Genomic DNA, 22,705 nt, shown 5'->3' with positions numbered 1-22,705 from the left:
TGGGTGCAGCTGCCTCTCTGCGAGGCCGTGACTCGAGGTGCGGGCGGGGGTCTCCGCCTGGCCTCAGCCGTGTGTCTCTCCCCAGGGCGCGATCCTCACCACCATGCTGGCCACGCGGAATTTCTCAGGTGAGTAGAGCCTTCTCCAGGAGGAGCAGGCCTCCGGCGGGAAGGCTGGGGAACGACCCGCCACCAGCTGCCTGCCGTGTCCTCACCCCACTGTCCCCTCCTCTGCTGCTGGCCCGGCTCGACCTTCCGCCCTCTGAGACCCTCGGGCCACAGAGGAGGCCTGGGCTACGGCCGGGCCCCGCGAGGGCCCGTCCCTGAGTGTTGGGTCTGTGTCTGAGCTGCCCGCCGGCCGGGCCGCAGCTCCGTGTGTCTGTGCAGGCGTTGGTCGGCACCTCTGTGGCCTCGTTGTTGTCCTGAATCCTCTGAGCACCCGTTCTGTGTGTGGGTTGGGGGGCGGCTAGAGGAGGCTCCGATGCTCTGGCTGGCGGCCGCCCACCCGGGCGCCGAGGGTGGGCAGGGCTGGGGGTGTGCGGCCGCTCTGGGGGGCTGTCGGCGCCCCTGAGGCCATGGGCCCAGGCAGGCCCAGCGGGGACAGTGTCACCCGAGGAGGGCCGCTGCCCCCGGCGCTCCTGTGGCTTGTCTGTGGCCCGCGATGCTGGTGCGGGTGCGTCTGTGGTCCGTCCTCGTTGTCCGTTTGCATCAGCACGCGCCCCATCCTGTTACTTTTGCTGTGGTGCTGTGCTGCCGGGCGGGGGGGCATGCCGTCACACCAGTACTAACAGGACGTGTCCTGTCCGCACGCCCAGCCCGGCACCCGGAAGGCCCCGCTGGGGTTTTCCAAGGAGAAAGGAGGCAAACGCTTTTCCGGTGTCCGTCGGTCTCCATCTTGTTTTCACGCTCCTGTGAAGGGATTCTGGAACCATCTGTCACCTAAACTTTGACTCTAATCTTCTTCTGCTTCCTTTGTCTCTTCTCTTCCCTCACCTCGCCCACCCCTCGTCTGTGTCCGCCCCTCCCCTCGTCTCTAACCCGGTGCTAACAGTGGGCAGACAGACCACCGCTCCAGCCACAATGTCCACCGCGGCCTCCGGCACCACCATGGGGCTGGTGGAACAAGGTAGATGTCCCGCCTGTCGGCATGCAGGTCCCTTCGCTGCACGCAGCCGCCGGCTGGGCCTTGAGAGCCTCCCCAGAGGCCCCGGGAGCCCCTGCTCCCGCCGTGGACACGCCCACAGAGCCCCCGTGGGCAGGGAGGCAGCCCCAACTGTCCCAGCGGCCTCAGACCCCACCTATTTCAGGAGGGGCCAGGCTAGCTGACCCCTGAGCCGAGTTGCCCTCCATGCCTTTGACCGAATTCCCCAGTCCTGGTTTCTGAGTCTGGGGGTCAGGAGACCCCTCTGGTCAGAGCCCTTTGCTGTCTCAGTCTCACGCCCCGCTTGTCCATCATGACCCCCGCTCAGAATGACCTTGACACCAACCCCAGGAAGCCTCAGGGCTGCTGCTGGGAGTTTAAATCCCGAGTGGGGGCCCTGGGGAGAAGGGCGTGGGCAGAGACCCTGCCCCGTGAGAGCCCACTGGCCACCCTGGCCACCCCCGACCTGTCCCGCACACGCGCCCAGGGCTCTGCCCTGTGCTTCCAGCCGCTCGCACGGAGCCGGTGGTCTGTGCTGAGTCCCAAACACGCACGTCTGCCCCATGAGCCCCAAGACGGGGCCCTCGGCCACCCAGAGAATGACTCTGAAGGCCTCCTCTTGGTTTCTTTCTACGAGGCCCCCATTACCTCGTCCCCACCCTGTGAGGGGAGAGGCTCATTCTGCTAACCTGTGCCCCAGTCTGTGAGGGGCAGACCTCCCAGAAGGCCCATGCTAGCTCCCGCTTATCCAACCGTGACCTTGGCCGCATCACATGAGGCTAGTGGACCCCAAGACTTCCTAGTGGGCCCATGGCCCCAGCCTGAGCTGAGGGTGGCACAAGTGTAGGGCGGGCAGAGCCTAGAAGAAGCCCGGCATTTCCTGCCAGTGCCTCGAGTGTCGGCCGGGACAGGGCAGACGCCCAGCCCCTCCCAGGCCCAGGCCCTTTCTTTTTTCTTTTTTTTTTGGTGGGGGGTACGCGGGGCTCTCACTGCTGTGGCCTCTCCCGTTGCGGAGCACAGGCTCCAGATGCGCAGGCTCAGCGGCCATGGCTCATGGGCCCAGCCGCTCCGCAGCATGTGGGATCTTCCCAGACCGGGGCACGAACCCGTGTCCCCTGCATCGGCAGGCGGACTCCCAGCCACTGCGCCACCAGGGAAGCCCCCGGGCCCTTTCTTTACTGCACATCCAGCCCAGCTCTTACCCCGTGACCCCACAGGGTATGCAGGCCCGCCTGCCCACCCAGAGAACCCCGGCTGCTGCCTCCTGGGGCTTTCAGGGCAGGGCTGTCCTCAGCAGGAGGGCCTGTGCTCCTCCCGTGAGCCTGGTGACGGGTCCAGCAGGCAGGCCCCCGGGGTCGTCCTGAGTCAGCTTCATTTTTTGGGCCTTTCCGAAGCACCTGAGAGGGAGGGAGGGGCAGTGGGACACGAGACAGTGAGACTAGGGGCTCCTGGTGAAGCCGGGGGTGGGGCAGCGGTGAGCGAGGCAGGCGCCTCTGAGCCGCTCTCTGCCTGGGGCTCCCACCTGCAATGCCCGCTGCCTGCAAGGGGATGTGGAGCGTCCGTGCATGAGGCCGCGAGCATGTGCGGCTCTGCCCCCGGCGCCCAGGGCTGCTCTGTCCTGGGGGTGGTCCGTGCATGTGGACAGAGCCCAGCATGGCTGTCCCTGAGTGATGAGCTAGGGGACGAGGTAAAGGCTGGGCCCTGTGGGTTGAGCCCCCATCCCCGCTAGGTCAGCCCACCTCAGCCAGTGCGTTGGACCCAGCAGACATGGCAGGCAGGGGGCTCAGTCCCAAGGCCATTGTTTCTCTGTGGATGACGGCCTCTGGGGTGACGTAGTACCCTCGGCCAGCGGAAGACCGGGTGTCTTTGTAGATCTCTTGCAGTTCATCAAGGCGGCCTGGTCAGTCCCACTTGGCCTTCACCAAGAGGAGACTCAGGCAAACTGCTGGGGTGGCAATGATGACCTGGCCCCAAGGACCCGGGCCAGGGTGGGGCAGAGGGTCTCTGCTTGTCTCCGGGGGTCTAGGGCGCCTGGTTGGTCCACCTTGGCTCCTGCTGTGTAGTAATGAATTCGACTTGAATTCGACTTGAGGAAACACAAAGGAAACTCCCTATGCCTTTGACCGCTAGTGTAGACAGGAGTCAACAGGATTCTGGAATTATTCTCAGACAGAGATGTGAATTTCCAGGAAACGCGGCGGCCAGGAGCTGAGCTCAGGAAGACGGCAGCTGTGTGTCCAGACACCCTGTACCCAGACACGCAGGTGTAGGTTACAGGGGTTCGCAAGGAGGAGTGTTCGGGAATGGATTACAAGGACAGGTGTCTGCTGCAGGGCATCCTGGAGCCTGGGCCGTGGTGGCGGACTGAGTCCCCTGAGGGGTGGCTTGTTAGGGAGGGGAACTGGTACCGTCCCGTGTAGCACGGTCTGGAATGTGGGTTTTGATAGAATCAGGGACTGAAGGGAACCCTCTTAAGACCCAGGACTGTCCCAGGGTCTGACCCAGGGGCCCCCCTTTCCTGCCCAAGGGGAAGACCAGGCAGAGCTGACTCTGCCCCCACCAGGGCACTGGGCTGGCCCTGACCGGACTTCTCAGACCAGCACTGGCGTGCACTGGCTCTAACTCAGCTGGCCGGGAATGCCGCTGGCCAAGGCTGTGTGGCACTGGGAGGTGACTCTCCCCAGACTGCCCACCTTAAATTGGGGGCGGGGGTCAGCTTGCTCGTCTGCTCAGCTCTCACGACGAGTGCCTTCAAGACGGGCTGGACCCCACTTTCCTCCAGCTGTGTCCAGCCAGCTGGTCAGCCAGCATAAACAGGGTCCCTGGGCTCTGTGACCACAGCACGACCCCCACTTCGGGGTCAGTAGGGAGGCTAGGGCCATGCTGGTCAGGAGTGAGGCTGCAGGCCCTGGAGGCCCGGGAGTTCCCATGTCTGCAGGGCTCGATTGTTCCTCCGTGGTGAGTTACAGGCATGCGGACGTAGCTGCCACCTGGGAGGTTTTCACAGTCCCCGCAGTGGGAAGTGGGTTGTGGCCCTGAGCAGGCGGCATTTCTGGTCCTGGATGCCTGCGGAGTCCGGCCTCACCAGGTGAGGCCTCGCCCTTGGGAGGATGAACTGGGGGACGAGGAAAGGGATGACCTGTGGTCCCTTCACTCGCTGGGGTACTGTGATGCTTCTCACGGGGTGAAGCCCACCGGGCGACAGGGTTGGGCCAGGAGTCAGGTTTCTCGTTAAACTTTGGCCCGTGGATCCTGGGAGGGAAACTTGAGGGAATTGATGGGTCCGTTGGGGAGGAAGGCTGGGAACTGAGGCTGCGCCCAGTGTAGCAGGTCTCCGATAACCCCGCGGGGCCCTCTGGCTGGGGGCAGCCACCTGTGTGCCAAAGCAAAGCCCGGAGGGCGGCAATGGCCACCTGGACAGGGTAAGGCAATCAGCAGGGGGTGGCCCAGCGGCCTGGTCGCTGCACTGGGGACCTTGACCAGTGGTTCTCGAACTGAAGGCATCAGGATCCCCCAGAGCAGATGAACAGTTAAACTGATGCCGAGCCCACCCCCGAGTTTCTGCCTCAGGAGGTCTGGGGCAGCCCAGGCGATGAGATGCTGACGTTGCTGGCGGGGGCAGGGGTGGGGTCCAGGGGGACCGCACTTTGAGAATCGCTGCATCTCTCTGGGTCTTTCTGATGTGCCGGCCGAGTCAACGGCCTCCAGGGATGTTCCCAGCAGGAAAGGTCCCCCCCGCACAGGCCTGCTGGGGGCCACCCTCCTCCCTCTGGGCAGGCGGCCTCCCCTTCAGGGCTGGCCAGCCAGAGCTTTTGGAGCCGGTGGTGGGGACTGTGCCACCTTCCTTCCAAGGCGAGGGACCCCACCCTCCGGCATCCGAACCCAGGGCTGCTTCTCTAACCCGCACCGGCTGTCCTGGGGCACTGCTTGGTGTGAGCGTGGGCAGGGCGGGTGAGGCAGGAGCCGCTGAGCCCTGGGCTGCAGACTTGCACTCCCTGCCTGAACGTCCACAAACCTTGTTTTCTCTCTCTTCTTTCTTCCTCACTCCCTCTCCTCCCCTTCTCACCTTTCCTTTTCCGTAAGGTAAGCTGACTTCCTTTGTTTTCTTTTTTTTTTTTTCGAGTTCTGTAATTAAAACTAATCTCTGCAGAGGGTGCAGATGCTGGGGGGCTAAGGGCCTGTGGGGTGTGGCAGGTCAGGGCCCCTGAAACTGGCTCACAGAGAGGCAGAGGCAGAGCTGGGCTGCCCCCGACCTCCTCCCCGGGGGTGCGGGGAAGGCTGGGATGAGACGGGCCGTCTGCTGGGCCTGGGCTTCTGAGGGGTGGTGGGAACCTGGGGTGCAGGTGGCTCTTTGGACCCTCCCCCAGGTGTGTCATCCTGTTGATGTCACTCAGAGCTTAAGGTCCTTGGTGGGTGGGCACAGAGGCCCGAGTTGGCCCAGTCAGTGCTGCCAGAGCAAGGCCGAGCGGTGGCCCCAAGGCTCGGGCTGCGGGGTGGTTTAAGAGGGAGAGTGAGGCTGCCCCCCGGGGCTCTGAGCTGAGAGGCGTGGCCTGAGGCCTGACCGTGGGACCAGAGCTCCGAGTCCAGTCTGCCAGGGGAGGGGGGCCAGGAGGCTGAGAGCAGGCACCGGGGGTTGGGGCAAGCCCCTCCCTTTGTGGGTGGCCAGCTGCAGCCCACCCACCCCTGCCTGAGGACATGGGGGTGCCTACCACTCCAACCTGCTGTCCTGCCCTGTGTTCCCATCTCGGGTGACGGGCAGCGCCCTGCCTTCCTTTTCGGGGAACCTGCATGCTGCCCTCCTGGAAGCTGCTGGTCACAGGTGGGAGGAGAAACCTTGGTGTCCTCCAAGGTCATGGTGGATGGCCGGGGGGAAGGCCCTGTCCCGGGGACGAGGGTCCTCGGGCAGCGCTGGCCAGGCCTTCCCCAGGGCGGCCCTGCTCGGCACAGGACGCAGGCCTGCTCTGTCCCCAGCTGGGCGCAGAAGCTACCTCTGCCTTGGGACCTTGGGTCGCCTGCTCGCTCAGTCTTGGGGAGCCCAGGCTCCTTGCAGGCCCCCGAGGCTGCCTCATGCCGAGGGGGTGGGCTGTCCTGGGACCCGGGCCCCTCACTCATCACGTCTGTTTCCTCCAATGCAGCAGCGAAGAGTTTACTCAACAAGAAAGCAGACGGAGTCAAGGTGAGGCGCTGGCTTGGCCCTGGGGGGTCTGGGCCCCACCCCCCCCACCCCCCATCTCGAGCCTACAGCTTTGCCCAATCCCCAAAGCTCCCTCTGGGCCTCCTCCCCTCCCAAGGAAGGGGCGTGACCCCCTCATTCTCTCCCTAATGGCTTCTCTTCCTCTCTCTGCAGCCCCAGACGAATAGCACCAAAAACAGTGCAGCTGCCACCAGCCCTAAGGGGACGCTTCCTCCAGCTGCCCTGGTACTGAACCCCTCGTCCCCCGCTTCTCGGCCCTCCCGTACCCTGGCTGTGTGCTAGCCACCTGTCGGGAGGCCGGGGGTAAAGCTGGGGTGTGTGCCAGCCTGTCTCTGACAGATGACACTTAGCCCTTCCAGCCCCACCACCGCTCGGGTGTGGGAGTGAGGGTGGACTCCAGTTCAGGCTGTGCCGGAGAGCCGCTCTGGGTGCAGCGGACAGGCCCCTGCTGACTTGTGGGTCAGCAGTGAGAGCCCGTCAGGGAGCCAGTGAGGCTGAGAGCCAGGATGCAGGGCACCAACCTTGCTCGGCCTCTCTGCTTGCAACGGGCTGACCCCCCGTTGATGGGCCCAGGCAGGCTCTGCAGGGAGAGTGGCCCGGGGGTCGGGGGTGAGGACAGGTTAGGCGGTGGGGACTCCCCCGCCAACCCCTCTCCTGGGTGCTGCAGGGGTGTGCTGTCTGGGAGGTGGGGGCCTTTGGTTTCTCCCCAGGAAGAATGGGTGGGCCTGACCTTAGCTTCAGAGCCCGGTGATCTGGAGGGAGACAGAGACCCCTTGGTGGTTTCCCTGGTGATGGCCCAGCAACAGCTGTCGGGTCTAGGACAGCAGCAGCCATGGCATTTCCCATCAGAGTCTGTGTCCTGCAGGCCCCGAGGCAGGTGTGGGGAGGTACACTTCTATGGCTGTGCGGGCCTGTGGCTGCCTGGAGGGTTCAGGGGGCTCCTGCTGGGGAGGGCTGGGCAGACGTGAGGTCAGACGGACCCGCCAGCACCAGCCCTCACCTGGAGGGTCCTGTCCAGGGGATGGAGCTGGTGGTGCAGGGTTGTGGCCAGCGGGTACCGGCCCTCCTGCCCAGTATGCTGTGCGCCTGTGGTGTCTCGTGTAGAGCAGGCCATCCCGAGAGGCTGGGGTTTGCTGGTCCACAGGTTCTGAGTTTGCTGAAAGCACACTTGGTGTCCCCGCGGGCCCCAGGCCATGCTTCTGGGTGTGAGCCCTGGACCGCCCGTGGAGAGGCTGGGTTTGCCGAATGGCCATCCAGCGAGTGGGAGGGCAGCCTTGGTCCAGGAGGGGAGGGTCCCACGTGCCGGCCTCGCAGCCAGCCCCGTCTCGGACCCCATCCATCCCATGTGCCACCCCACCCCCATGACATCTTCAAACTGTGCCCCGCCCATGCCGAGGCAGAGGGCCCGGCTGCAAAGAGAGGAGGCGGCGCGCCCGAGGCAGGGCACCCAGCGTGTGGCTTCTCGCCACCGCCCTCAGGCGCACGCTCTCCATCGCCCTCCCGTCACAGGCGCCGGCGAGGTCCCGGCAGGTCTGCTTGTTCCATCTACATCGTCCCAGGTTTCTCTCCAGCTGCTCTGCTCCCCGCTGGCCATCTGCCGCCCTGCTGAGCTGCCACCCTCTCCTCTCCTCTCCTCTCCTCTGGGGGGCCTCCACTCTCCTCCTCTTCTCACTTCCCTCTTTCCTTCCTCTGTGCTTCCTTCTTCTGTAGGAACCTCAAACCACCGTCATTCATAACCCAGTGGACGGGATCAAGGTACTGCGCGTTCCTCACTGCCCTCTTGGGAGTGTCTGCTCAGGCAGTAGGCAGACCCCCTGGCCCTGGGGAAGCTCTGGGATGTTGACCCCGGGGAAGCATTTGTGCCAAGACAACTGTGCAGGGACCCCTCCCAAGGCAGGACAGAGCCCCCCAGGTCCGCGGGCTGCTCCCTTTTGGGGAAAGGCCCCAGGTGCGGCCCTTTTTGGAGGCATGGTTGTACCAAGTCCACGGTGGACACAGGAGCCTGGGCTTCCTCATGTCCTGAGCAGGGTCCACTTCTCAGACCCTCTCCATCCTGCCTTGGCGATGGCCAGGTCCAGCCTAGCCAGGAGCAGCTGAATGCAGGGCCCATTTCAGAGGCTCAGGGCGCCAGGAAGAGCCTGGGTGTCCTCCATGATGCGCGGCCAGGGCTGCGTGCTCCGGGGGAGAAGGGCCGGCGTGGGCTGCCCGGCGTGCCCCCGAGTGTGGGGCGGGGGAGAGGGGAGCAGCACAGACTCCCCGACCTCACCCGTTGCTCGTCGCCTCTGCCCGCTGCGCCCGGTGCTGCCCGCTGAGCTGCCCCCTCCTCCTGCCCCTCCTCTCTGCTCTGGCATCAGCTCCCATCCCATCGGCATCTTCACCCCGGGGCCAGGGAAGGGGCTGGCTCTCTGGGGTGGGGGGAGGGATGGGTGGGCGGCCACGCTGTGTTTCCAGAAGCGGACTTCCACCTGGGCCTGGGATCCTCAAAGGGTCTCCACACACCCCAGCCATGGGCCAGGACCAGGGGGCCTTGGGCAACTGGCTGTGGGCCGGCCCCCAGGCTCAAGGTGCTAGGAAGAGCCCGGGTGTCCTCTGTGACTCGGGGCCAGGGATGAGTGTTCCTAGGATGCTGTGTCTGGAGTGAGGCTTCTGGGGCTGTGGTGTGAGCCCTGATCCTACAACCTGTAGACACCCGCATTCCTGGGCCAGGGCCCAAAGCAGTGTGTCCTGTGAGGGGGCTGGAGGGGGCGGGGGGTCCCTTGGGGACCCTGTTAAGATGTTCCTTCTGAGGAGCAGGCAGGCCTTCTGGGGACCCGGTGACAGGTGGCTGGCACCTGGTTTTATATCTGAAGGGCAGTAAGCCAGGAGTGAGGTAGGAGGTGCTGGGGCCCCCTCTCTGCCCTTAAGGCCACCCGAGAGGTAAGGCCAGGCCTGGCTGGACGGTCCGGGCCTGGGGAGGAGGTGTGGTCGCTGCTGCAGTCTGTCTGGGCCAGGCCAGGGCTCCGGAGCAGCTACTGGAAGCTTCCGCCTTGTCTGCCAAAATGCACGGGCTCTGGGTGATTTTCTGCTCTACTCGGAATCTTGGAATTCCAAAAAGCTTGTTTTCCTCTCTTGTGGATGAGTCATCTGAGCACACGGAGTCTTTCCACTGGGTGTGCCTTGTGGGGATAAGGGGAAGTTGGGGTCCTCAGCTGTTGGGGACATGGCGGCCCAGCCTGGGGACAGGTGACCCCTGGGGCTGGTGTGAAGCTCCAGCGCTGCCTGTGGGTTTCTGGGGTTCAGGCCACGTCCTGACCCGTTGTCTCCCCGTGTCTCCCCAGGAGTCGTCTGACAGCACCCACACCACCATAGAGGATGAAGACACAAAAGGTACCCCAGCTCCCCGCCTGCGGGGGCAGCGGGGCGGGCCACTGGCGGGTGGGGAGCCGGGATGGAGAAAGGCCGAGGCCTGTGGTGCGGGCGTGTGCCCAAGGGCTGACCCTGCTCAGGGCTGCAGTCCCACCTGAGCCTGGGTACAGACCGGCGCCGGGCAGTCTCCGGAATAGCATCCAAGCAGAGCCTGACGGGCCCGGGCTCCCTGAGCAGCGAGGAAGCCGCTGCCCTGGCTGGGCCAGTTCTCTGCACGGGCCCCCAGATTGCTCTGGGGGCTGTGCGCCCAGTTCCCACGGTTGAATCTGCTGTTTCTTCTCTCAAAGGTCCTTAAACCTGTGCCTGCCCGGCTGGCAGTCAATTCGGGGATGGGCAGCAAGGGGCGTTTCCTGGGCTCGTTGTGGGATTGGGGGGTGGGCTGCAGAGACTCGAGCTCCCACCCACTCTCAGGGCTCCCAGGCCGAGCTGGGCCGTGCTCCGTCTGTGCCCCACAAGGGCCCCAGGGTGCCGGGTACCGTGTGCTCACCCAGGGCCCCCTCTTCCACCCTCGGCTTCCTCAGCTGCCCCCAGGGAGGGGATCTGGTCCCCCCTCCACTCAGGCCAGGCCGCCCGTCCCCACGTGGAGGGCCCGCCTGACCCTCTTGGCCATGCGCTTGTAGTTGAGCGCTGGGTGCCCTCAGGGCTGCCCCTGGGCTGGACAGTGGCCACTCAGCCAGTTTAGGGGGGATGCAGTGACCCTGTCCTGAGTACCCTCCCTGCCCCAGAGTGGAAGCGAGCATAAGGCTTTGGCCTCTGGACGCAGGGAGGGTGGGCGTTCACGTGTTTTCTCCAGACTGCAGGCCCCGAACCATCAGCATGGAGCATGGAGGTCTGCAGACCTCTCCCAGGCCCTGTCCTGTGGTTCTGTCCCTGCCTCAGCAGGCTGGGGGCCTGAGGCAGCCCGAGCCTGCAGGAGCACAGGGGAGCGGGCCAGCCTGGCCAGCCTCGTCCCAACCCCTTGTCTGGCTGGGGGAGGGTGGGCAGATGCCCGAGGGGCCTCGCGGGGCAGGGCAGGGCAGGCACAGGGGCCCCGGGGGCCTCTCAGCTCAGCTGTGTCATCCGTCAGATGCGGAGAAGCCTCGGTGGGCCCAGGCCTGGCCTCTGCTGGCCTTGGCACACAACCTTCCCACCTGGAGGCCGGCCTTCGAAGGCCCCGTGTCCAGCCCTGCACGTGGTCCTGTGTCTGCCTCACATACCTGCTGTGATCGCACAGCCCTGGGCGCGTGGGGGTGATGGCGCTCCAGGAGCCCTGGACCCCACCGCGTGGTTCTCCAGCTTAGCCCCTCTCCTTCTCCTGCACTCCCCCTCCTCTCCTGCGTGTCCTCACCTGCGTGTTCACATCTCGTCTGTCCGCTCAGCCCCCAGGGTCCCTGACATCTTGAGCTCCGTGAGGAGGGGCTCGGGGACCCTAGAAGGCGAGGGCCCCCCGCCCTGCCCGCCTCCGGCTCCCATAAGCCCCCTGCCCACCCCATGTAAGTAGCCGGGCCCCTGCTGCTGTGGGGGTCTCCCTGAAGGGCCTGCAGCTCCTCTGAGGGGGCACTTGAGATCCAAGGGCCGGCCGAGCTTGGGCACCAGCCTGCCCCCGACAGCCCCCCTCTGAGGCTCCCCAGGGCCTCTGCCCCTCAAGCCCCCCGCCGTGCGGGCCTTCCCCACTGGCCTGGGGGGCCGCCCGGTCCACCGTTCTGCTCGGGTGTCAGGGCCAGGGCTCCTTGATGCTGAGACAGGCCCCAGGGCGGCAGAGAGCAGGGGCCCTGCTTCCTCTCCCCCAGCCTCGCCCGGCAGCCTCCTCATATGTCTGCCTCCTGTCCACCCAGCCCCCAGAATCTGTGACATCCTGAGCTCCGTGAGGAGGGGCTCGGGGACCCCGGAAGCCGAGGGCCCCCCGCCCACCCCATGTAAGTAGTGCCCCAGGCCTGCTGCTTCTGCTGCCCAGCGGCTCCTGCGTCCTGCCGTGCACGGCCTCAGCTGCTCCCAGGCCGGGCTGCCGAGGCCTGGCTAACTGTGTGGCCTGGCTGGCCGTCGGGGGGCACACGCGCTAACTACCCCCCAGCCCGGTTCCCCGACCCTCACCTCCCACACTGCTCCCCGCACTGCTGTCCGGGGCCCCAGGCCTCTCCCTCAGAGGGTCTCCCAGGCCCAGGGCAGCCGGCAGGGCCCCTCTGAGGCCGCCCACCCATGTGCCCTGCCCCTCGGGCCCTGGGCCGTGCCCTTGCCAGTCACGCTGACTCCGTGTGGGCCCCAGGGAGCCTCGGGGAGCCCAGGCACAAAGCGCTGTTATAGAAATCCTCTCAACCACAGGCCTGGGGGTTTAAGGGGAGAAGAAAGGGCCCGGCCTCCCTGCAGAACTTGGTTCTCCACAGAGAGGCCGGACGTTCTGCTCATCCTTCACTCACTCACCCCTTCCTCACCTGTCGGGCGCTGACCGAGGGCCTGTCCTGCACTGGGCTGTCTCCTCTGTCCCTTCCTGGGCCAGGCTGCCCTTCAATGGAGGGGACCCTCTGCCCGCAGCAGCTTTCCACGTGCCCCCACCGACCTGGTCAGACAGGTGCAGCTGGCTGAACGTTCCTGAAGCTTCCCCCTGTGCCCCACACCCCTCTCTGTCACGCTCCACTGCCACGTCCCTTCTCCACCCCTCTGTCCCCCTCCATCCCCTATGTCCCCCCTCTGTCCCCCTCCGTCCCCCATGTCCCCTTGTGACTCCCCCATCCCCCCACTCTCTGGCTTTGGCTCACCAGCTCATAGGTTTTGTCTTCTGTGTGTTTCCCGCCTGCCTCGTGTTTCTCGTGTTCACGTCTCGTCTGTTCCGCCCCAGCCCTCAGGATCTCTGACATCCTGAACACGGTGAGGAGGGGTTCGGGGACCCCAGAAGCCCAGGGCCCCCCACCCTGCCCTCCTCCGGCTCTCCCAGGCTCCCCACCCACCCTGTGTAAGTAGCACCTTGAGTGGCCCTGCTGGCTGCTCCTGGGGGCTCACAGGGGTGTGGAGACCCCTGGCTGCGGTGCGCCGCCCCCTGGCTTTGGGAAGGGGCCGGCTTGGGGGTAGGGGGACGTGGGGTGCAGGGAATTCCACACGGAGCCGCCGTTTGGCTAAAGACATGCACGTGTGCGAAGAGAACCAGGAAGCAGTTTCCCGTGATCTAGAGCCACACGCTCCCAGGGTCTGCAGTCTGCGGGTTTCTTCCGCAGCGAGGATGGGACGGCGCCGGCCGGGTGGTGCCTGGGGTTACGCCCCCGCCGGTGATGCTAGGGGTGGGGGCCCGGCCGGGCGGGCGCTGGGCTGGGCCACCTCCCCAGGGAGGGAGGAGCCGCCGCAGCCCGTCTGCCGCCCGCCTGCCAGTATCGCTTACAGGGATGGATGACACCCCAGGGCGGCAGCCATCCCCACCTCCGGGGAGATACCGGGCTCTCAGAGGAGAGGCTGCGGGGCCGGGGGCCGGGCATGGCGGGGGAGAGGCTGGGTGAGTGCCGGGCCGGGAGGGTGCTGACCCCCGCCCACCTGCTGTGGGCCAGCCCCAGGGGCCTGGCCGAGAGGAGGGAGGGGGGAGGGAGGCCCTGGGAGCAGCCGGGCAGGCACGGAGGCCTGAATACTGTGGCCTGAATCCGGGCTTGCCTGAGGGGCGTGGAGGCGAGCGTCCGAGGTGAGGGACGGGGTCTTGCAGGCGGGCGCACAACGGAGCCTGTGGGAGGGGGCCGATCCCCGTCCCCATTTGTGCGGCGTCCTATCCGAGTCTAGAGGCCACCACGTCCCTATCTCTGGGATCCTTGCGGCCCCTCCTTTCACAGATGAGAACGATGAGGGGAGGAGATGCGGAGGGTTGTGCCCAAGGGGGCCATCTGCAGCGTGACCTCGGCCCAGGGCTGCGACCCGCCCTAGGAACGTGCGCGGGCCAGGTGGGGACCTCTGAGGACAGGGCATGCCACGGGTGCTGAGCACCCCAGGCTGACCTGGGGGGCCCACGGCACTGGCTTGCCCCTTTAGGGGTCTGTCCTGAGCTTGACTCCGGGGGGTGTGGCCACAGAAGGTGCTGTGACCAGCACTGGATGGAGGGTGGCCGGGCCTGCAGGGTGCAGGGGAGGGGAAGATGCAAAGCCCTGGGGGGCACCGGGGGCACCGAGGGCGGGGGGGCCCCATCAGTCTCCCTCAGGGAGAGGGGTCTCGTGCTGGGATGTGCACCCTCCTCTCACCCGGAGTTCCCAGCATCCCAGCTCCATAGGCCTGTGTGAGGGTCCTCGGGTGAAGGAACGTGGGTGGGGCCGGCCCGGAGAAGGGACTTCTGAGGGGCCGTTGTGGGGTGAGTTATGGCGCTCAGTGGGCTGAGTGCCAGAGCCGGGGTGCCCCCTCTCCAGCTCTGGGACCAGGGTTCGGCCCCTCACGGCACCGAGGCCCGGGCTGCAGAGGGCCGTCCCTGGGCTGGGTTGTGGGTACCCTCCTTTCCCGGGAACGTCCCCGCCAGCTGTCTCAGTGTGGAAATGGGGTCGGTGCCCACTGGCCGGGGCCGTGTTCTCCACGATCAGGGATTACGCACAATCCAGGCTGATCCTGTGCAGCTGCCTCCCTGGGGTGGCTGGGGGCATCCTGGCACCCCTGCAGCTGCCGAGGGACAGGCCTTGGGGTCAGCCTGGGGTCACTGGGGTACCCCCGGACCCTTTGCCGGTGGCCGGGCCTCCCTGGCCTGTTAGCTCACCCCAGGAGAGCCGGAGGGGACATGGGGGCTGCACTTCAAGCCAGACCTCAGCTCCGTCCCCGGAGTTGTCTGGTGGGGGGGGCTTGTCCTCAATAACAAGCCTCACCCCCGCCCCCAGGAGTCCCTTCGCGCAGCATGCCACTGGGGGGGAGGAAGGATTGCTCCGCAGCGTGGGGTTAGACGTGGGCGGCAGCCCCTCCGAGGGTCAGGAGCGTCCAGCCCACTCCTGGGCTGTGACTGGGCTCATGTGGCCTCAGCTTTCCCATCTGCAGAATGGACGTGGTGGCTGTTTCCTAAACTTCAGACTTTGCAATGTGTGCTGCGACCCTAGGTTTCTATTTACTTAATTCTTTCTCTTTACACTGACTCCATTTTTAATTACGCTTTGTTTAAAAATGCTCAATATTACTTCATTAAGTGGAAGATTCAGCTCGCCACAGTGCAGTAGGGTGACTGTAAAATCAGAGTGCACGGGAAACAAAACAGAAAAGGTCACTCAATTCCAGCTGCAAGGCTGTTGGCTAAGGGCTCACATGGGGCGGGGGCGGCTCACGACGTTTGTGAAGAAGGGGGGTTGACAAGTGTCGGGGTGTCGGGGTGCGTAGATGTCCCCTTGGCGAGATCAGCAGGATGGCCTGGAGCTGACAGAGTAAATCGCAGGTGGGAGGTGGGGGCTCCTGAGCAGGGGCTGGACCTGGTGCCACAGGCGGGAGGCGGCGAGGTCCCGGGTGACAGACCACCCTGGGCAGGGACGGAAGTGGCAGGGGCTGGGTGTTGCCCCCCCTCTGGGCGGGGTCTGGTGGGGGAGCTAGGCTGCACTGGGGGGAGATCAGAGCCTGAAGCTCGAGGCCACCTCCGCAGAGGTGACAGGTGAACTGGGGATGGGGGTGGATGAGGTCCCAGAGGAGAGAGGGTTGCCCAGAATTGCGAAACGCCCAGGCAGAAGGTGCAGAGGTGGGCAGGCTGCGGGGGAAGCCCTGAGAGGGGAGACGAAGTGTGATGGGATGGGCGAGGGAGGGCGCGGTGTGTGGGTGGAGGTGTGGAATACCCAGAGGGTGAGGACAGAGGCCGGCCTGCACGTGCTGTGTTGGGACCGAGCTCTGCAGGTGGACGTGGGGCATCAGGACAGCTGGGCCCACAGCCCGCCTCCTGGAGGCCAGCTTCCAGGGCTGACCAGACAAGGTGGGGCTCGGGTTCTGCAGAGACAGCCTTAAGCCCAAACCCTGCTGTAGTCCAGACATGGAGTTCGGCGGCAGAAGCGCCGCCGGGTCCAGAGAGAGCATCTCTTTTATATAGCGGAAGCCCACGCGTGCTTGCGGGTTGGTGTGCACACACACACACACACAGAGCAAACACACACACGCATGCCCACATGCCCACTCTCTCACCTGCGCACGTGTGCACGAAGGTGCACACACACATACACATATGCTCATGCATGCGCTCAACCATGACACCCTTGGGTGTCATGGAGCTCACCCTGCAGCCACTGTCCAGAGCTGGTGCGACACGACCCAGGCTCCCAGCTCAGACACGGGCACGCCTGGGCTCGCACGCAGCAGGCAGCATCTTCTACCATGGACTCTGTCCGCTTCCTAGCTGGGTGCCTGGGAAAGTGAGCGCCCAGACAGCCGAAGGTGCTGATGGGAGGGCCGTGGGCACATGCTTCAAAATGCTAACTGCACCTTTTTGGAGCTGGCAACCCGCGCTCTGGGAATGTAGCCTGCAGATCAACTCACGTGTGTCCTGGTCCCGGCTGCTCTGCCAGCTGAAGACTGGAGACCTACAGATGCCCATCACTAGGCCTGGTTGAGTGGGGATGCCCATCCCACAGGAGTGGCCGTGCAGAGAGTCTGTGGTCCCGATGTGCTGCTGGAAGCAGGGGGGACACCAGTACCCATGCTGGGAGTGCGCAGACATGCGTAACTGGTGTGGCCGTGACCGGGGAGGGAACGGGGGGACAGAGCTCCTGGGGTCGTGCTTTCGGTGGCCTTCTTGGGTCTGAGTTTTATCACTGGCATGTTATCACTGCTTTAAGAGATCACCACGTGTGGATGCGTCTGTGCCTGTGTGCACACTCGTGTGTATTTCCTGTGTGCCTTTGGGTGTTTCTGTATCTGCACAGAAGTGGTTAAGCACCTCAGGACGGTACTTCTCTGGGGAGAGTGAGCGAACAACAAGATTCAGGGGAACACAGGCATCTGCATCTTTATCTGGAAGGTTTTATTTCTTGAAAAGAAATCTAAAGCAAATAGGAAAATGGTTCAGGTTTGAATCAGCAGGCTGTGGGCTATATTATTCTTTCTGCTTCTTCCATGTGTTTAAAATGTTTTGCCTGAAAATAAATGGTAGTTAAAGAGATAAAGGAGCTCCCAGGCGCGCACCCGGGGGACTGGGTCTGTCCAGGACCAGAGGTCAAGTGGGCAGGAACCCGGAGAAAGCTGCTGGCGCAGGGCCTCAGGTGGAGGGTGCAGAATGGAAAGGTGATGCCAGAGGACTGGCCTGGGGTCCCAGGACCGCAGACAGGTGGAGGCTGGAGGAGGTGGAAGGCCAGGCGGCAGCCTGCGGCCTTCCAGGGAGAGAAGGCAGTGAGGCCCGCACTCTGCCTTCCCCTGGGCCCGGCTCCCTGGCCTTTGCGCTGAGGCCTGGCCCTGCAGTCTTCAATCCCCTGCCTGCTTCGTGAGCCCGCCCTTAGTAGACAGTTGCCTCCCCAAGAAGGTCTATGAGAGCAATGTCCGTGGTGGGGGGCGGGCAGGAGCTGGGAAGGCTGGTCACAGTGTTGCAGCTGCAGAGGGCCCAGGGGATACAGCCGGAAGGACTGGGGCGTGGCAGGCTTGGCTTCCCCTTCCTGCCTCTTCCAGACCTTTTGTACTCTGGATGGAGTATTTCCGTCGTTCAGGGATGTTGTATTTAAGACAAATAAGACAGAGGCTTGTTGGACTTGGAAATGGGGACCCCGTTGGTGTCCCTGAAGGGAGCAGTCTAAGCCGGGCAGCCTCGGGGTCCCTCCTGGAGGGGGAGGGGGAGGGGGCGGGGGGTGCTCTGCGCGGGACCCCCCCCCGGGGCTGCAGGGGGGTGGCTCACGGGTCACTGGGCGGCTGTCCCCCACAGCGCGGAAGCAGGAGATCATCAAGATCACGGAGCAGCTCATCGAGGCCGTCAACAACGGTGACTTTGAGGCCTATGCGTGAGTCAGGGCTCCTGGGCCCATCCTGGGGCTGCGGGGTGGGAGGGGGGTGGACGGACGGGGCGGGTTCTGAGGGGCCCCTCCTCACCTGGGTCTGCCCCCCAGGAAAATCTGCGACCCAGGCCTGACCTCGTTTGAGCCCGAAGCCCTGGGCAACCTGGTTGAAGGGATGGACTTCCACAGATTCTACTTCGAGAACTGTGAGTGCGGGGCGGCGGCAGGAAGAGGGCGGCACCCCCGGGGAGCCCGCGGGCCCCCAGCCGGGCGCGCAGGGAAGCCCTGTCCCGTCCTCGTCCCGCCGGAGTGGGAGGGGTGGCCGGGCCGGCGCTCGTAGGGGGCTGGGCCGGCGGCGCGGTGCCAAGCCCCTGCCCCGCCCACAGTACTCGCCAAGAACAGCAAGCCGATCCACACCACGATCCTGAACCCGCACGTGCACGTCATCGGCGAGGACGCCGCGTGCATCGCCTACATCCGCCTCACGCAGTACATCGACGGGCAGGGCCGGCCCCGCACCAGCCAGTCCGAGGAGACCCGCGTGTGGCACCGCCGAGACGGCAAGTGGCAGAACGTGCACTTCCACTGCTCGGGGGCGCCCGTGGCCCCGCTGCAGTGAAGGTGAGCGCCCTGGGGGGAGGAGAGCGCCGCCCGGGCGGGGCTGCGGAGAGCGGTGGGGAGGCCAGCGTGGTGTTAGGGGGGCAGGGGCGCCGGGTCAGGGCCTCCAGGCTCCTCGCCGGGCGGCCTCGCAGGCGCCCACCTTGCAGACGCCAAACCCGTGTCAGACGGAGAGCGGCCGCCGGACGCTGACCTGCCCGCCCTCGGTCCGCCCCGTTTCAGAGCTGCCGCGGCTGGTTTCACGGGACAGACTCGGTGTTTGGAGCCCAGCTGCCCTCGGGCGCACGGCCTGCCTGTCGCATGTTTGTGTCTGCCTCGTTCCTCCCCTGGTGCCTGTGTCTGCAGAAAACCAAGACCAGATGTGATTTCTTTTTAAAAACAAGACGACAACCGCACACACAAAATTGATGTCGGATGAAATGGAAAAAAAACGAAACAAGGGAAAAAGCTGTAAAAAGCCCTGGCGTTTGTGGGGCTTCGAACCTTCTGGCCGCTCCCCGCCTAAGCTCCACGTGTCCGTCTGCTCCTGGCCTCCTCCGGGGACCGGCCGGGGCAGTGAACTTGTCCGCAGGGGCCTGCCACCCAAGGAACGGTGTTTGCTAGGTGGCGCCCACCCCCACGCGTCTGCATCCTCCCTGCCGCGCATGGCTCCTTGTCAGGAGTGTCAGGTGTCGTCTGGGGAGGGGCTGGGGGGGCTGAGCATGGCTGTCCTCCCTCCTGCTTCCCTTCCCTCCTGTCCTCCCCGGGGAGGCGCAGGTGCGAGCTCCCGGTGTCCCTGGCATGGGTGAGCAGTGCAGAGGCTGGGCCAGCCCCTCTGGGAGGATGCGGAGCCCTCGGAGAAGGCCCGGCGGGCCCAGGGCTCCAGCTCTGGCCCCGTTGGGGCCAGGGAGGTGCACTGGGTCGGGCAGGGGGTGTAGGGGGGTCACCCCTTACTTTCAGACCTCATGCCTGGCAAGAGACATGCCGAGAGGATGCTGCTGGCTGCGGCCCAGTGTGCAGGGGACCCCGGGGCTGGCCTCCCTTCTGTTCAGGCACCTCTCCCTCTTTGCCCCCTCCCCCCTCCCCCCGTGTGGGTGTGGGGCAGGAAGGAGAGAGGGGTCAGAGGCGGGTGGGTGCCTTTGGCTCCCAGGCCGAGGCAGAGTCCAGGCAGCTGTTTGCTGAAGGAAGCTGCGCTTTCGGAGTCTGGGCCCAGGGCAGCAGGGAGCGGAGGGCCGCACGGGGCTGCGTGTCACAGGGACCCCCGGGGTTGGGAGAAGGCGGGCTGGGCTCACCTGGGGTCCCCCTGCGTGCTGGCGGGCACTGTGGCGAGCCTCCGGGATGGGCCACGTGGCCAGGGGGCGGCAGAGAGAGTCAAGGGCCGTCGTCTGGGTGTGCGAGCGGGTCTGAGCTGGCCCGCTGGGCTGTGGTTGGGGGGGTGCAGGGGCCGTGATCGCAGAGGTGCAGGACCCCCTGCCCCAGTACCTGCCCTCTTCCACTCATGTTGTTTTCAACACGGATTTTCTTTATCTTCCCCCCCAATCAAGCCAAGGGAGGGGCCTGGAGTGGGGAACAGGACACAGGATGCTGGTCTCCAAGGGGACTGTCCATCGACAGACACTCAGAGTGGACGCTCGCCTGCCCGTCTGCGGCTGTGCTCAGGACAGCTGTCCCCACCCACGAACGCGGGGTAAACACCTGCCAGGCTCCCTGGGCCTCGGGCAGCGGCAGGGCCCGCCGTGGACAGCGTGTGGCCCGGCCAACCTCGCCTCCTTGGGCCTCCTCCCCTCCTCTACCCCTTCTCTCCACGGAGCTGCCTGTCTGGGATAATTTGGGGTTTTTTTTCTGGGGGATAGTTCTTTTGCATGACCCCTCATGAGCAAGCCACACCCGCTCTTCTAGCTAGATGTCCGCGGTGTGGCAGCGTCGGCCAGCCCGCCCTGCAGAGGGTCGGCTGCCTGCGGTGCTGGCCGGCCTTTCCTCTTCTCTCTTTTTGCTGAGTTTCATTGTCTTTTCTTTCTGAGCCTTGTAAGTGTACAAAATTATTATTTTGTTCTGTCTCGGGAAACTGCAAATAAAAGGAAAACAGGACAAACTGCTTCAAGTGCATCCGCGTGCTCTATGCTGGGACCCTGCTGACCCCTCACCTCACGGCAGGTCCCTTCTCCACCATGTGGGCCCCGGGCTGGCCAGGCTGCAGAAACCTTAGGCCAGACGTTCCCGAGCCCGTCTCGGTGGACGGCACGCCCAGGTGGGGCCCCTCCGTGCCGCTGCAGGTCAAGCTCTGCCAGCTATCCCCACCCCAACCTCTGGTTCCCCTGAGGCCCTGGACAGACCCCTGAGTCCCCACGCCCCCAACCTCTCCCGTCACCCTAGTGGCCTCTGAAGATGAGGCTGGGAGAGCGGATCTATGTGGGAAGAGCCACAGGACCAAGGCCTGCTGCCCTGTCCAATCTCTCCCTCCACCCATCCGTTCTTCGTGCACGTTGATTAGAACACGCGGTGCCCAAGGCCAGCCCCCGCTGCTCCTGTGGGCCCTCACGCTGATTTGTGTAGACAGCATGTAGGTGTCACACAGGCCAGCGTGGATGTCAGACACCGACGTCAGGAGCAGAAGAGCAGTGGCTGCTGAGATGCAGAGGACAGAGCGGGCGATGACAACGGGGGCCCGGAGAGACTCTGCGAGGAGCCCCGAACAGCAAGAGCCCAGCAGAGACCAGGGGGACAGAGGGATGCCAGGTACGGAGGCTCCCAGATGGTCCCAGACTGAGGAGAGGGCGGGAGGGAGCGAGGGCCCAGGGTCGGCACAGCCAGGTGGTCCCCACCAGGCCTTCCCTCTGCAGCTTGGCCCCAGCATGGAGGGACGTGTCACCTGGCTGCCCACGGCACCCCTACAGCAGGGGACACAAAAGCCTGCTGGGCCTCCCTCGGGAACACTCACCCTCGGCCTGTGTGGCTGAGTGAGCGCTGGCCCTGTGGCTGCTGGCCTGTCTGATCACCTGACCACAGAGCCGCATGGCAGCCCGGCCCCGCGGCTGTCTGACCACGTGGCCACATGACCACACCGCTGCATGGTCGCCTGGCCCTCCGGACATCTGCCCTCGTGGCCGCACACACTCAGGCCCCGCCGGGCGAGGGCTTCTGGGGCCTGCCTGTGCTCTGCTGTCCCTCCCGCAGACCTCTTGGCCCACCTCGCTCCCAGGCAGACCCTGGGCAGCCCTGCTGGTACCTCAGAGGCACCCTCCTGTGGAGATGGGCAGCCTCACCTCCACGCCTGGTCCCCAGGCCCTGCTGCCTGTCTGTACCTTACGCCTCGAGCTTACTCAGCACAGAAATACAGGCTTCAAGACAATCTGATACACCAAACGCGCCCACACAGGGGGGTCCAAGTGACTTCTGACGAGACAGCTGCTGCTTCGGGCCAGCTCAGTCCTGTCCACTGGGACAGAACAGGCCTCCTCCTCCAGCCTCGGCATCTGGTTGCAGGCACCTTCAGATGGGCCAGGAGGCCCTCGATGCCAGCTTGTCGGCCCCGTGGCCGATACCCGGCAGGGGCTCTCAGGTGTGCAGGCAGGAGGGAGGGCTGCACGGGGAGCACCTCGGAGGATCCGAGAGCAGGGCACAGAGAATCTAGGACAGAGCCCGCGAGTGGAGTCTGTCCCCGCCGCCGCAGTATCTAGGGCTCCACTCACCTATCAGCTGTAATCCGAGGAGGCTTTCCAGGCCAGGCCTCCCTCCGGGCACCCGCCGCCGCCTCCCCCCACCCCCCATCCCCCCCACTGCAGATTCTGAACCCTGAGGTGTGCCAGGACTCCGAAACCCAGAGCAGGGCCGGCAGGATGGGCAGAGGGAGGTCAGTGAGAGGGCCTTTCACTTGTCATTTTAAAAAGCACGTGCTTTGGGCATAGCTCCCTGCACCATGGGTAAAAACCCTGCCCTGGCGGGTCCTCTGGGCACGAAAAGCCGGGAATGCCCACGCTGCTCCCTATTGCGATGGTCAGAAGTAAGGCTGAAAACAGGCCCCAGGCCAGCGAAGAGACGGACTGAGAAGTGTTTGCAGACTGTCTGATGGCCAGCTGCCGAGGATGTCCCCTAAACGAGGATGAGAGTCCCAGGCCTGCAAGGATGCCTGGAGCACAGGGAGCTCCCACACCCCAGCAAAGACAGCACGCGCTGGAGGGGTTCCCATCTGCGTGGCCCCGGCCCTGTGGCTGTGCGGCAGCCTCCCAGGCGTAGTGAGGACCAGGTCACAGGGTTCAGAGCAGGGCTTCTCTCTGCTCTGCGGCTCCGTCACCCACTTCCTGCTAGAAAAGTCTGAGGGGAGATGACCGCTTGGGCCTGGTGGGGAGGGGAGCGGGGGTGGGGGGTTAAGGGAGATGCTGTCTCCCCCCACAGGAACTGCCCCAGGAGACGGGGGACCCCACGCTCTGCAGGCGCACGGCGCGGAGGGGCAGGGCTCCCGCGGAAAGGGGTCCCTGGGGCTCCAACAAAGCACAGGACTATTTTG

General features: G+C 65.1%; 1 protein-coding gene across 6 annotated transcripts in view; it reads left to right on the top strand.

Moving 5' to 3' along the window:
* The window catches only part of CAMK2B (calcium/calmodulin dependent protein kinase II beta), a 95,022-nt gene extending 74,726 nt beyond the window's left edge, over positions 1-20,296 (top strand). Inside the window, exons 12-24 of one of the 6 annotated variants that reach the window (XM_082662160.1) lie at positions 86-128; positions 1,051-1,125; positions 6,279-6,316; positions 6,488-6,559; positions 8,045-8,089; positions 9,652-9,700; positions 11,098-11,211; positions 11,554-11,634; positions 12,552-12,665; positions 17,535-17,610; positions 17,716-17,810; positions 17,991-18,225; positions 18,445-20,296. In XM_082662160.1, the coding sequence (XP_082518286.1) occupies positions 86-128; positions 1,051-1,125; positions 6,279-6,316; positions 6,488-6,559; positions 8,045-8,089; positions 9,652-9,700; positions 11,098-11,211; positions 11,554-11,634; positions 12,552-12,665; positions 17,535-17,610; positions 17,716-17,810; positions 17,991-18,223 (1,035 nt within the window). In that variant the 3' untranslated portion in view covers positions 18,224-18,225; positions 18,445-20,296. The remainder of the gene's footprint in view (positions 1-85; positions 129-1,050; positions 1,126-6,278; positions 6,317-6,487; positions 6,560-8,044; positions 8,090-9,651; positions 9,701-11,097; positions 11,212-11,553; positions 11,635-12,551; positions 12,666-17,534; positions 17,611-17,715; positions 17,811-17,990; positions 18,226-18,444) is intronic. The other 5 variants (XM_082662155.1, XM_082662156.1, XM_082662157.1 and 2 more) reach the window with 5 other exon arrangements.
* The last annotated feature ends 2,409 nt before the right edge of the window (positions 20,297-22,705 follow it).

The sequence above is a fragment of the Grampus griseus genome, assembly GCF_964374135.1.
Source record: "Grampus griseus genome assembly, chromosome: 9".
Classification (NCBI taxonomy): Eukaryota; Metazoa; Chordata; class Mammalia; order Artiodactyla; family Delphinidae; genus Grampus; species Grampus griseus.
Note: the sequence above shows the minus strand (reverse complement) of the source record. Positions and strands in the feature narration are given on the sequence as shown.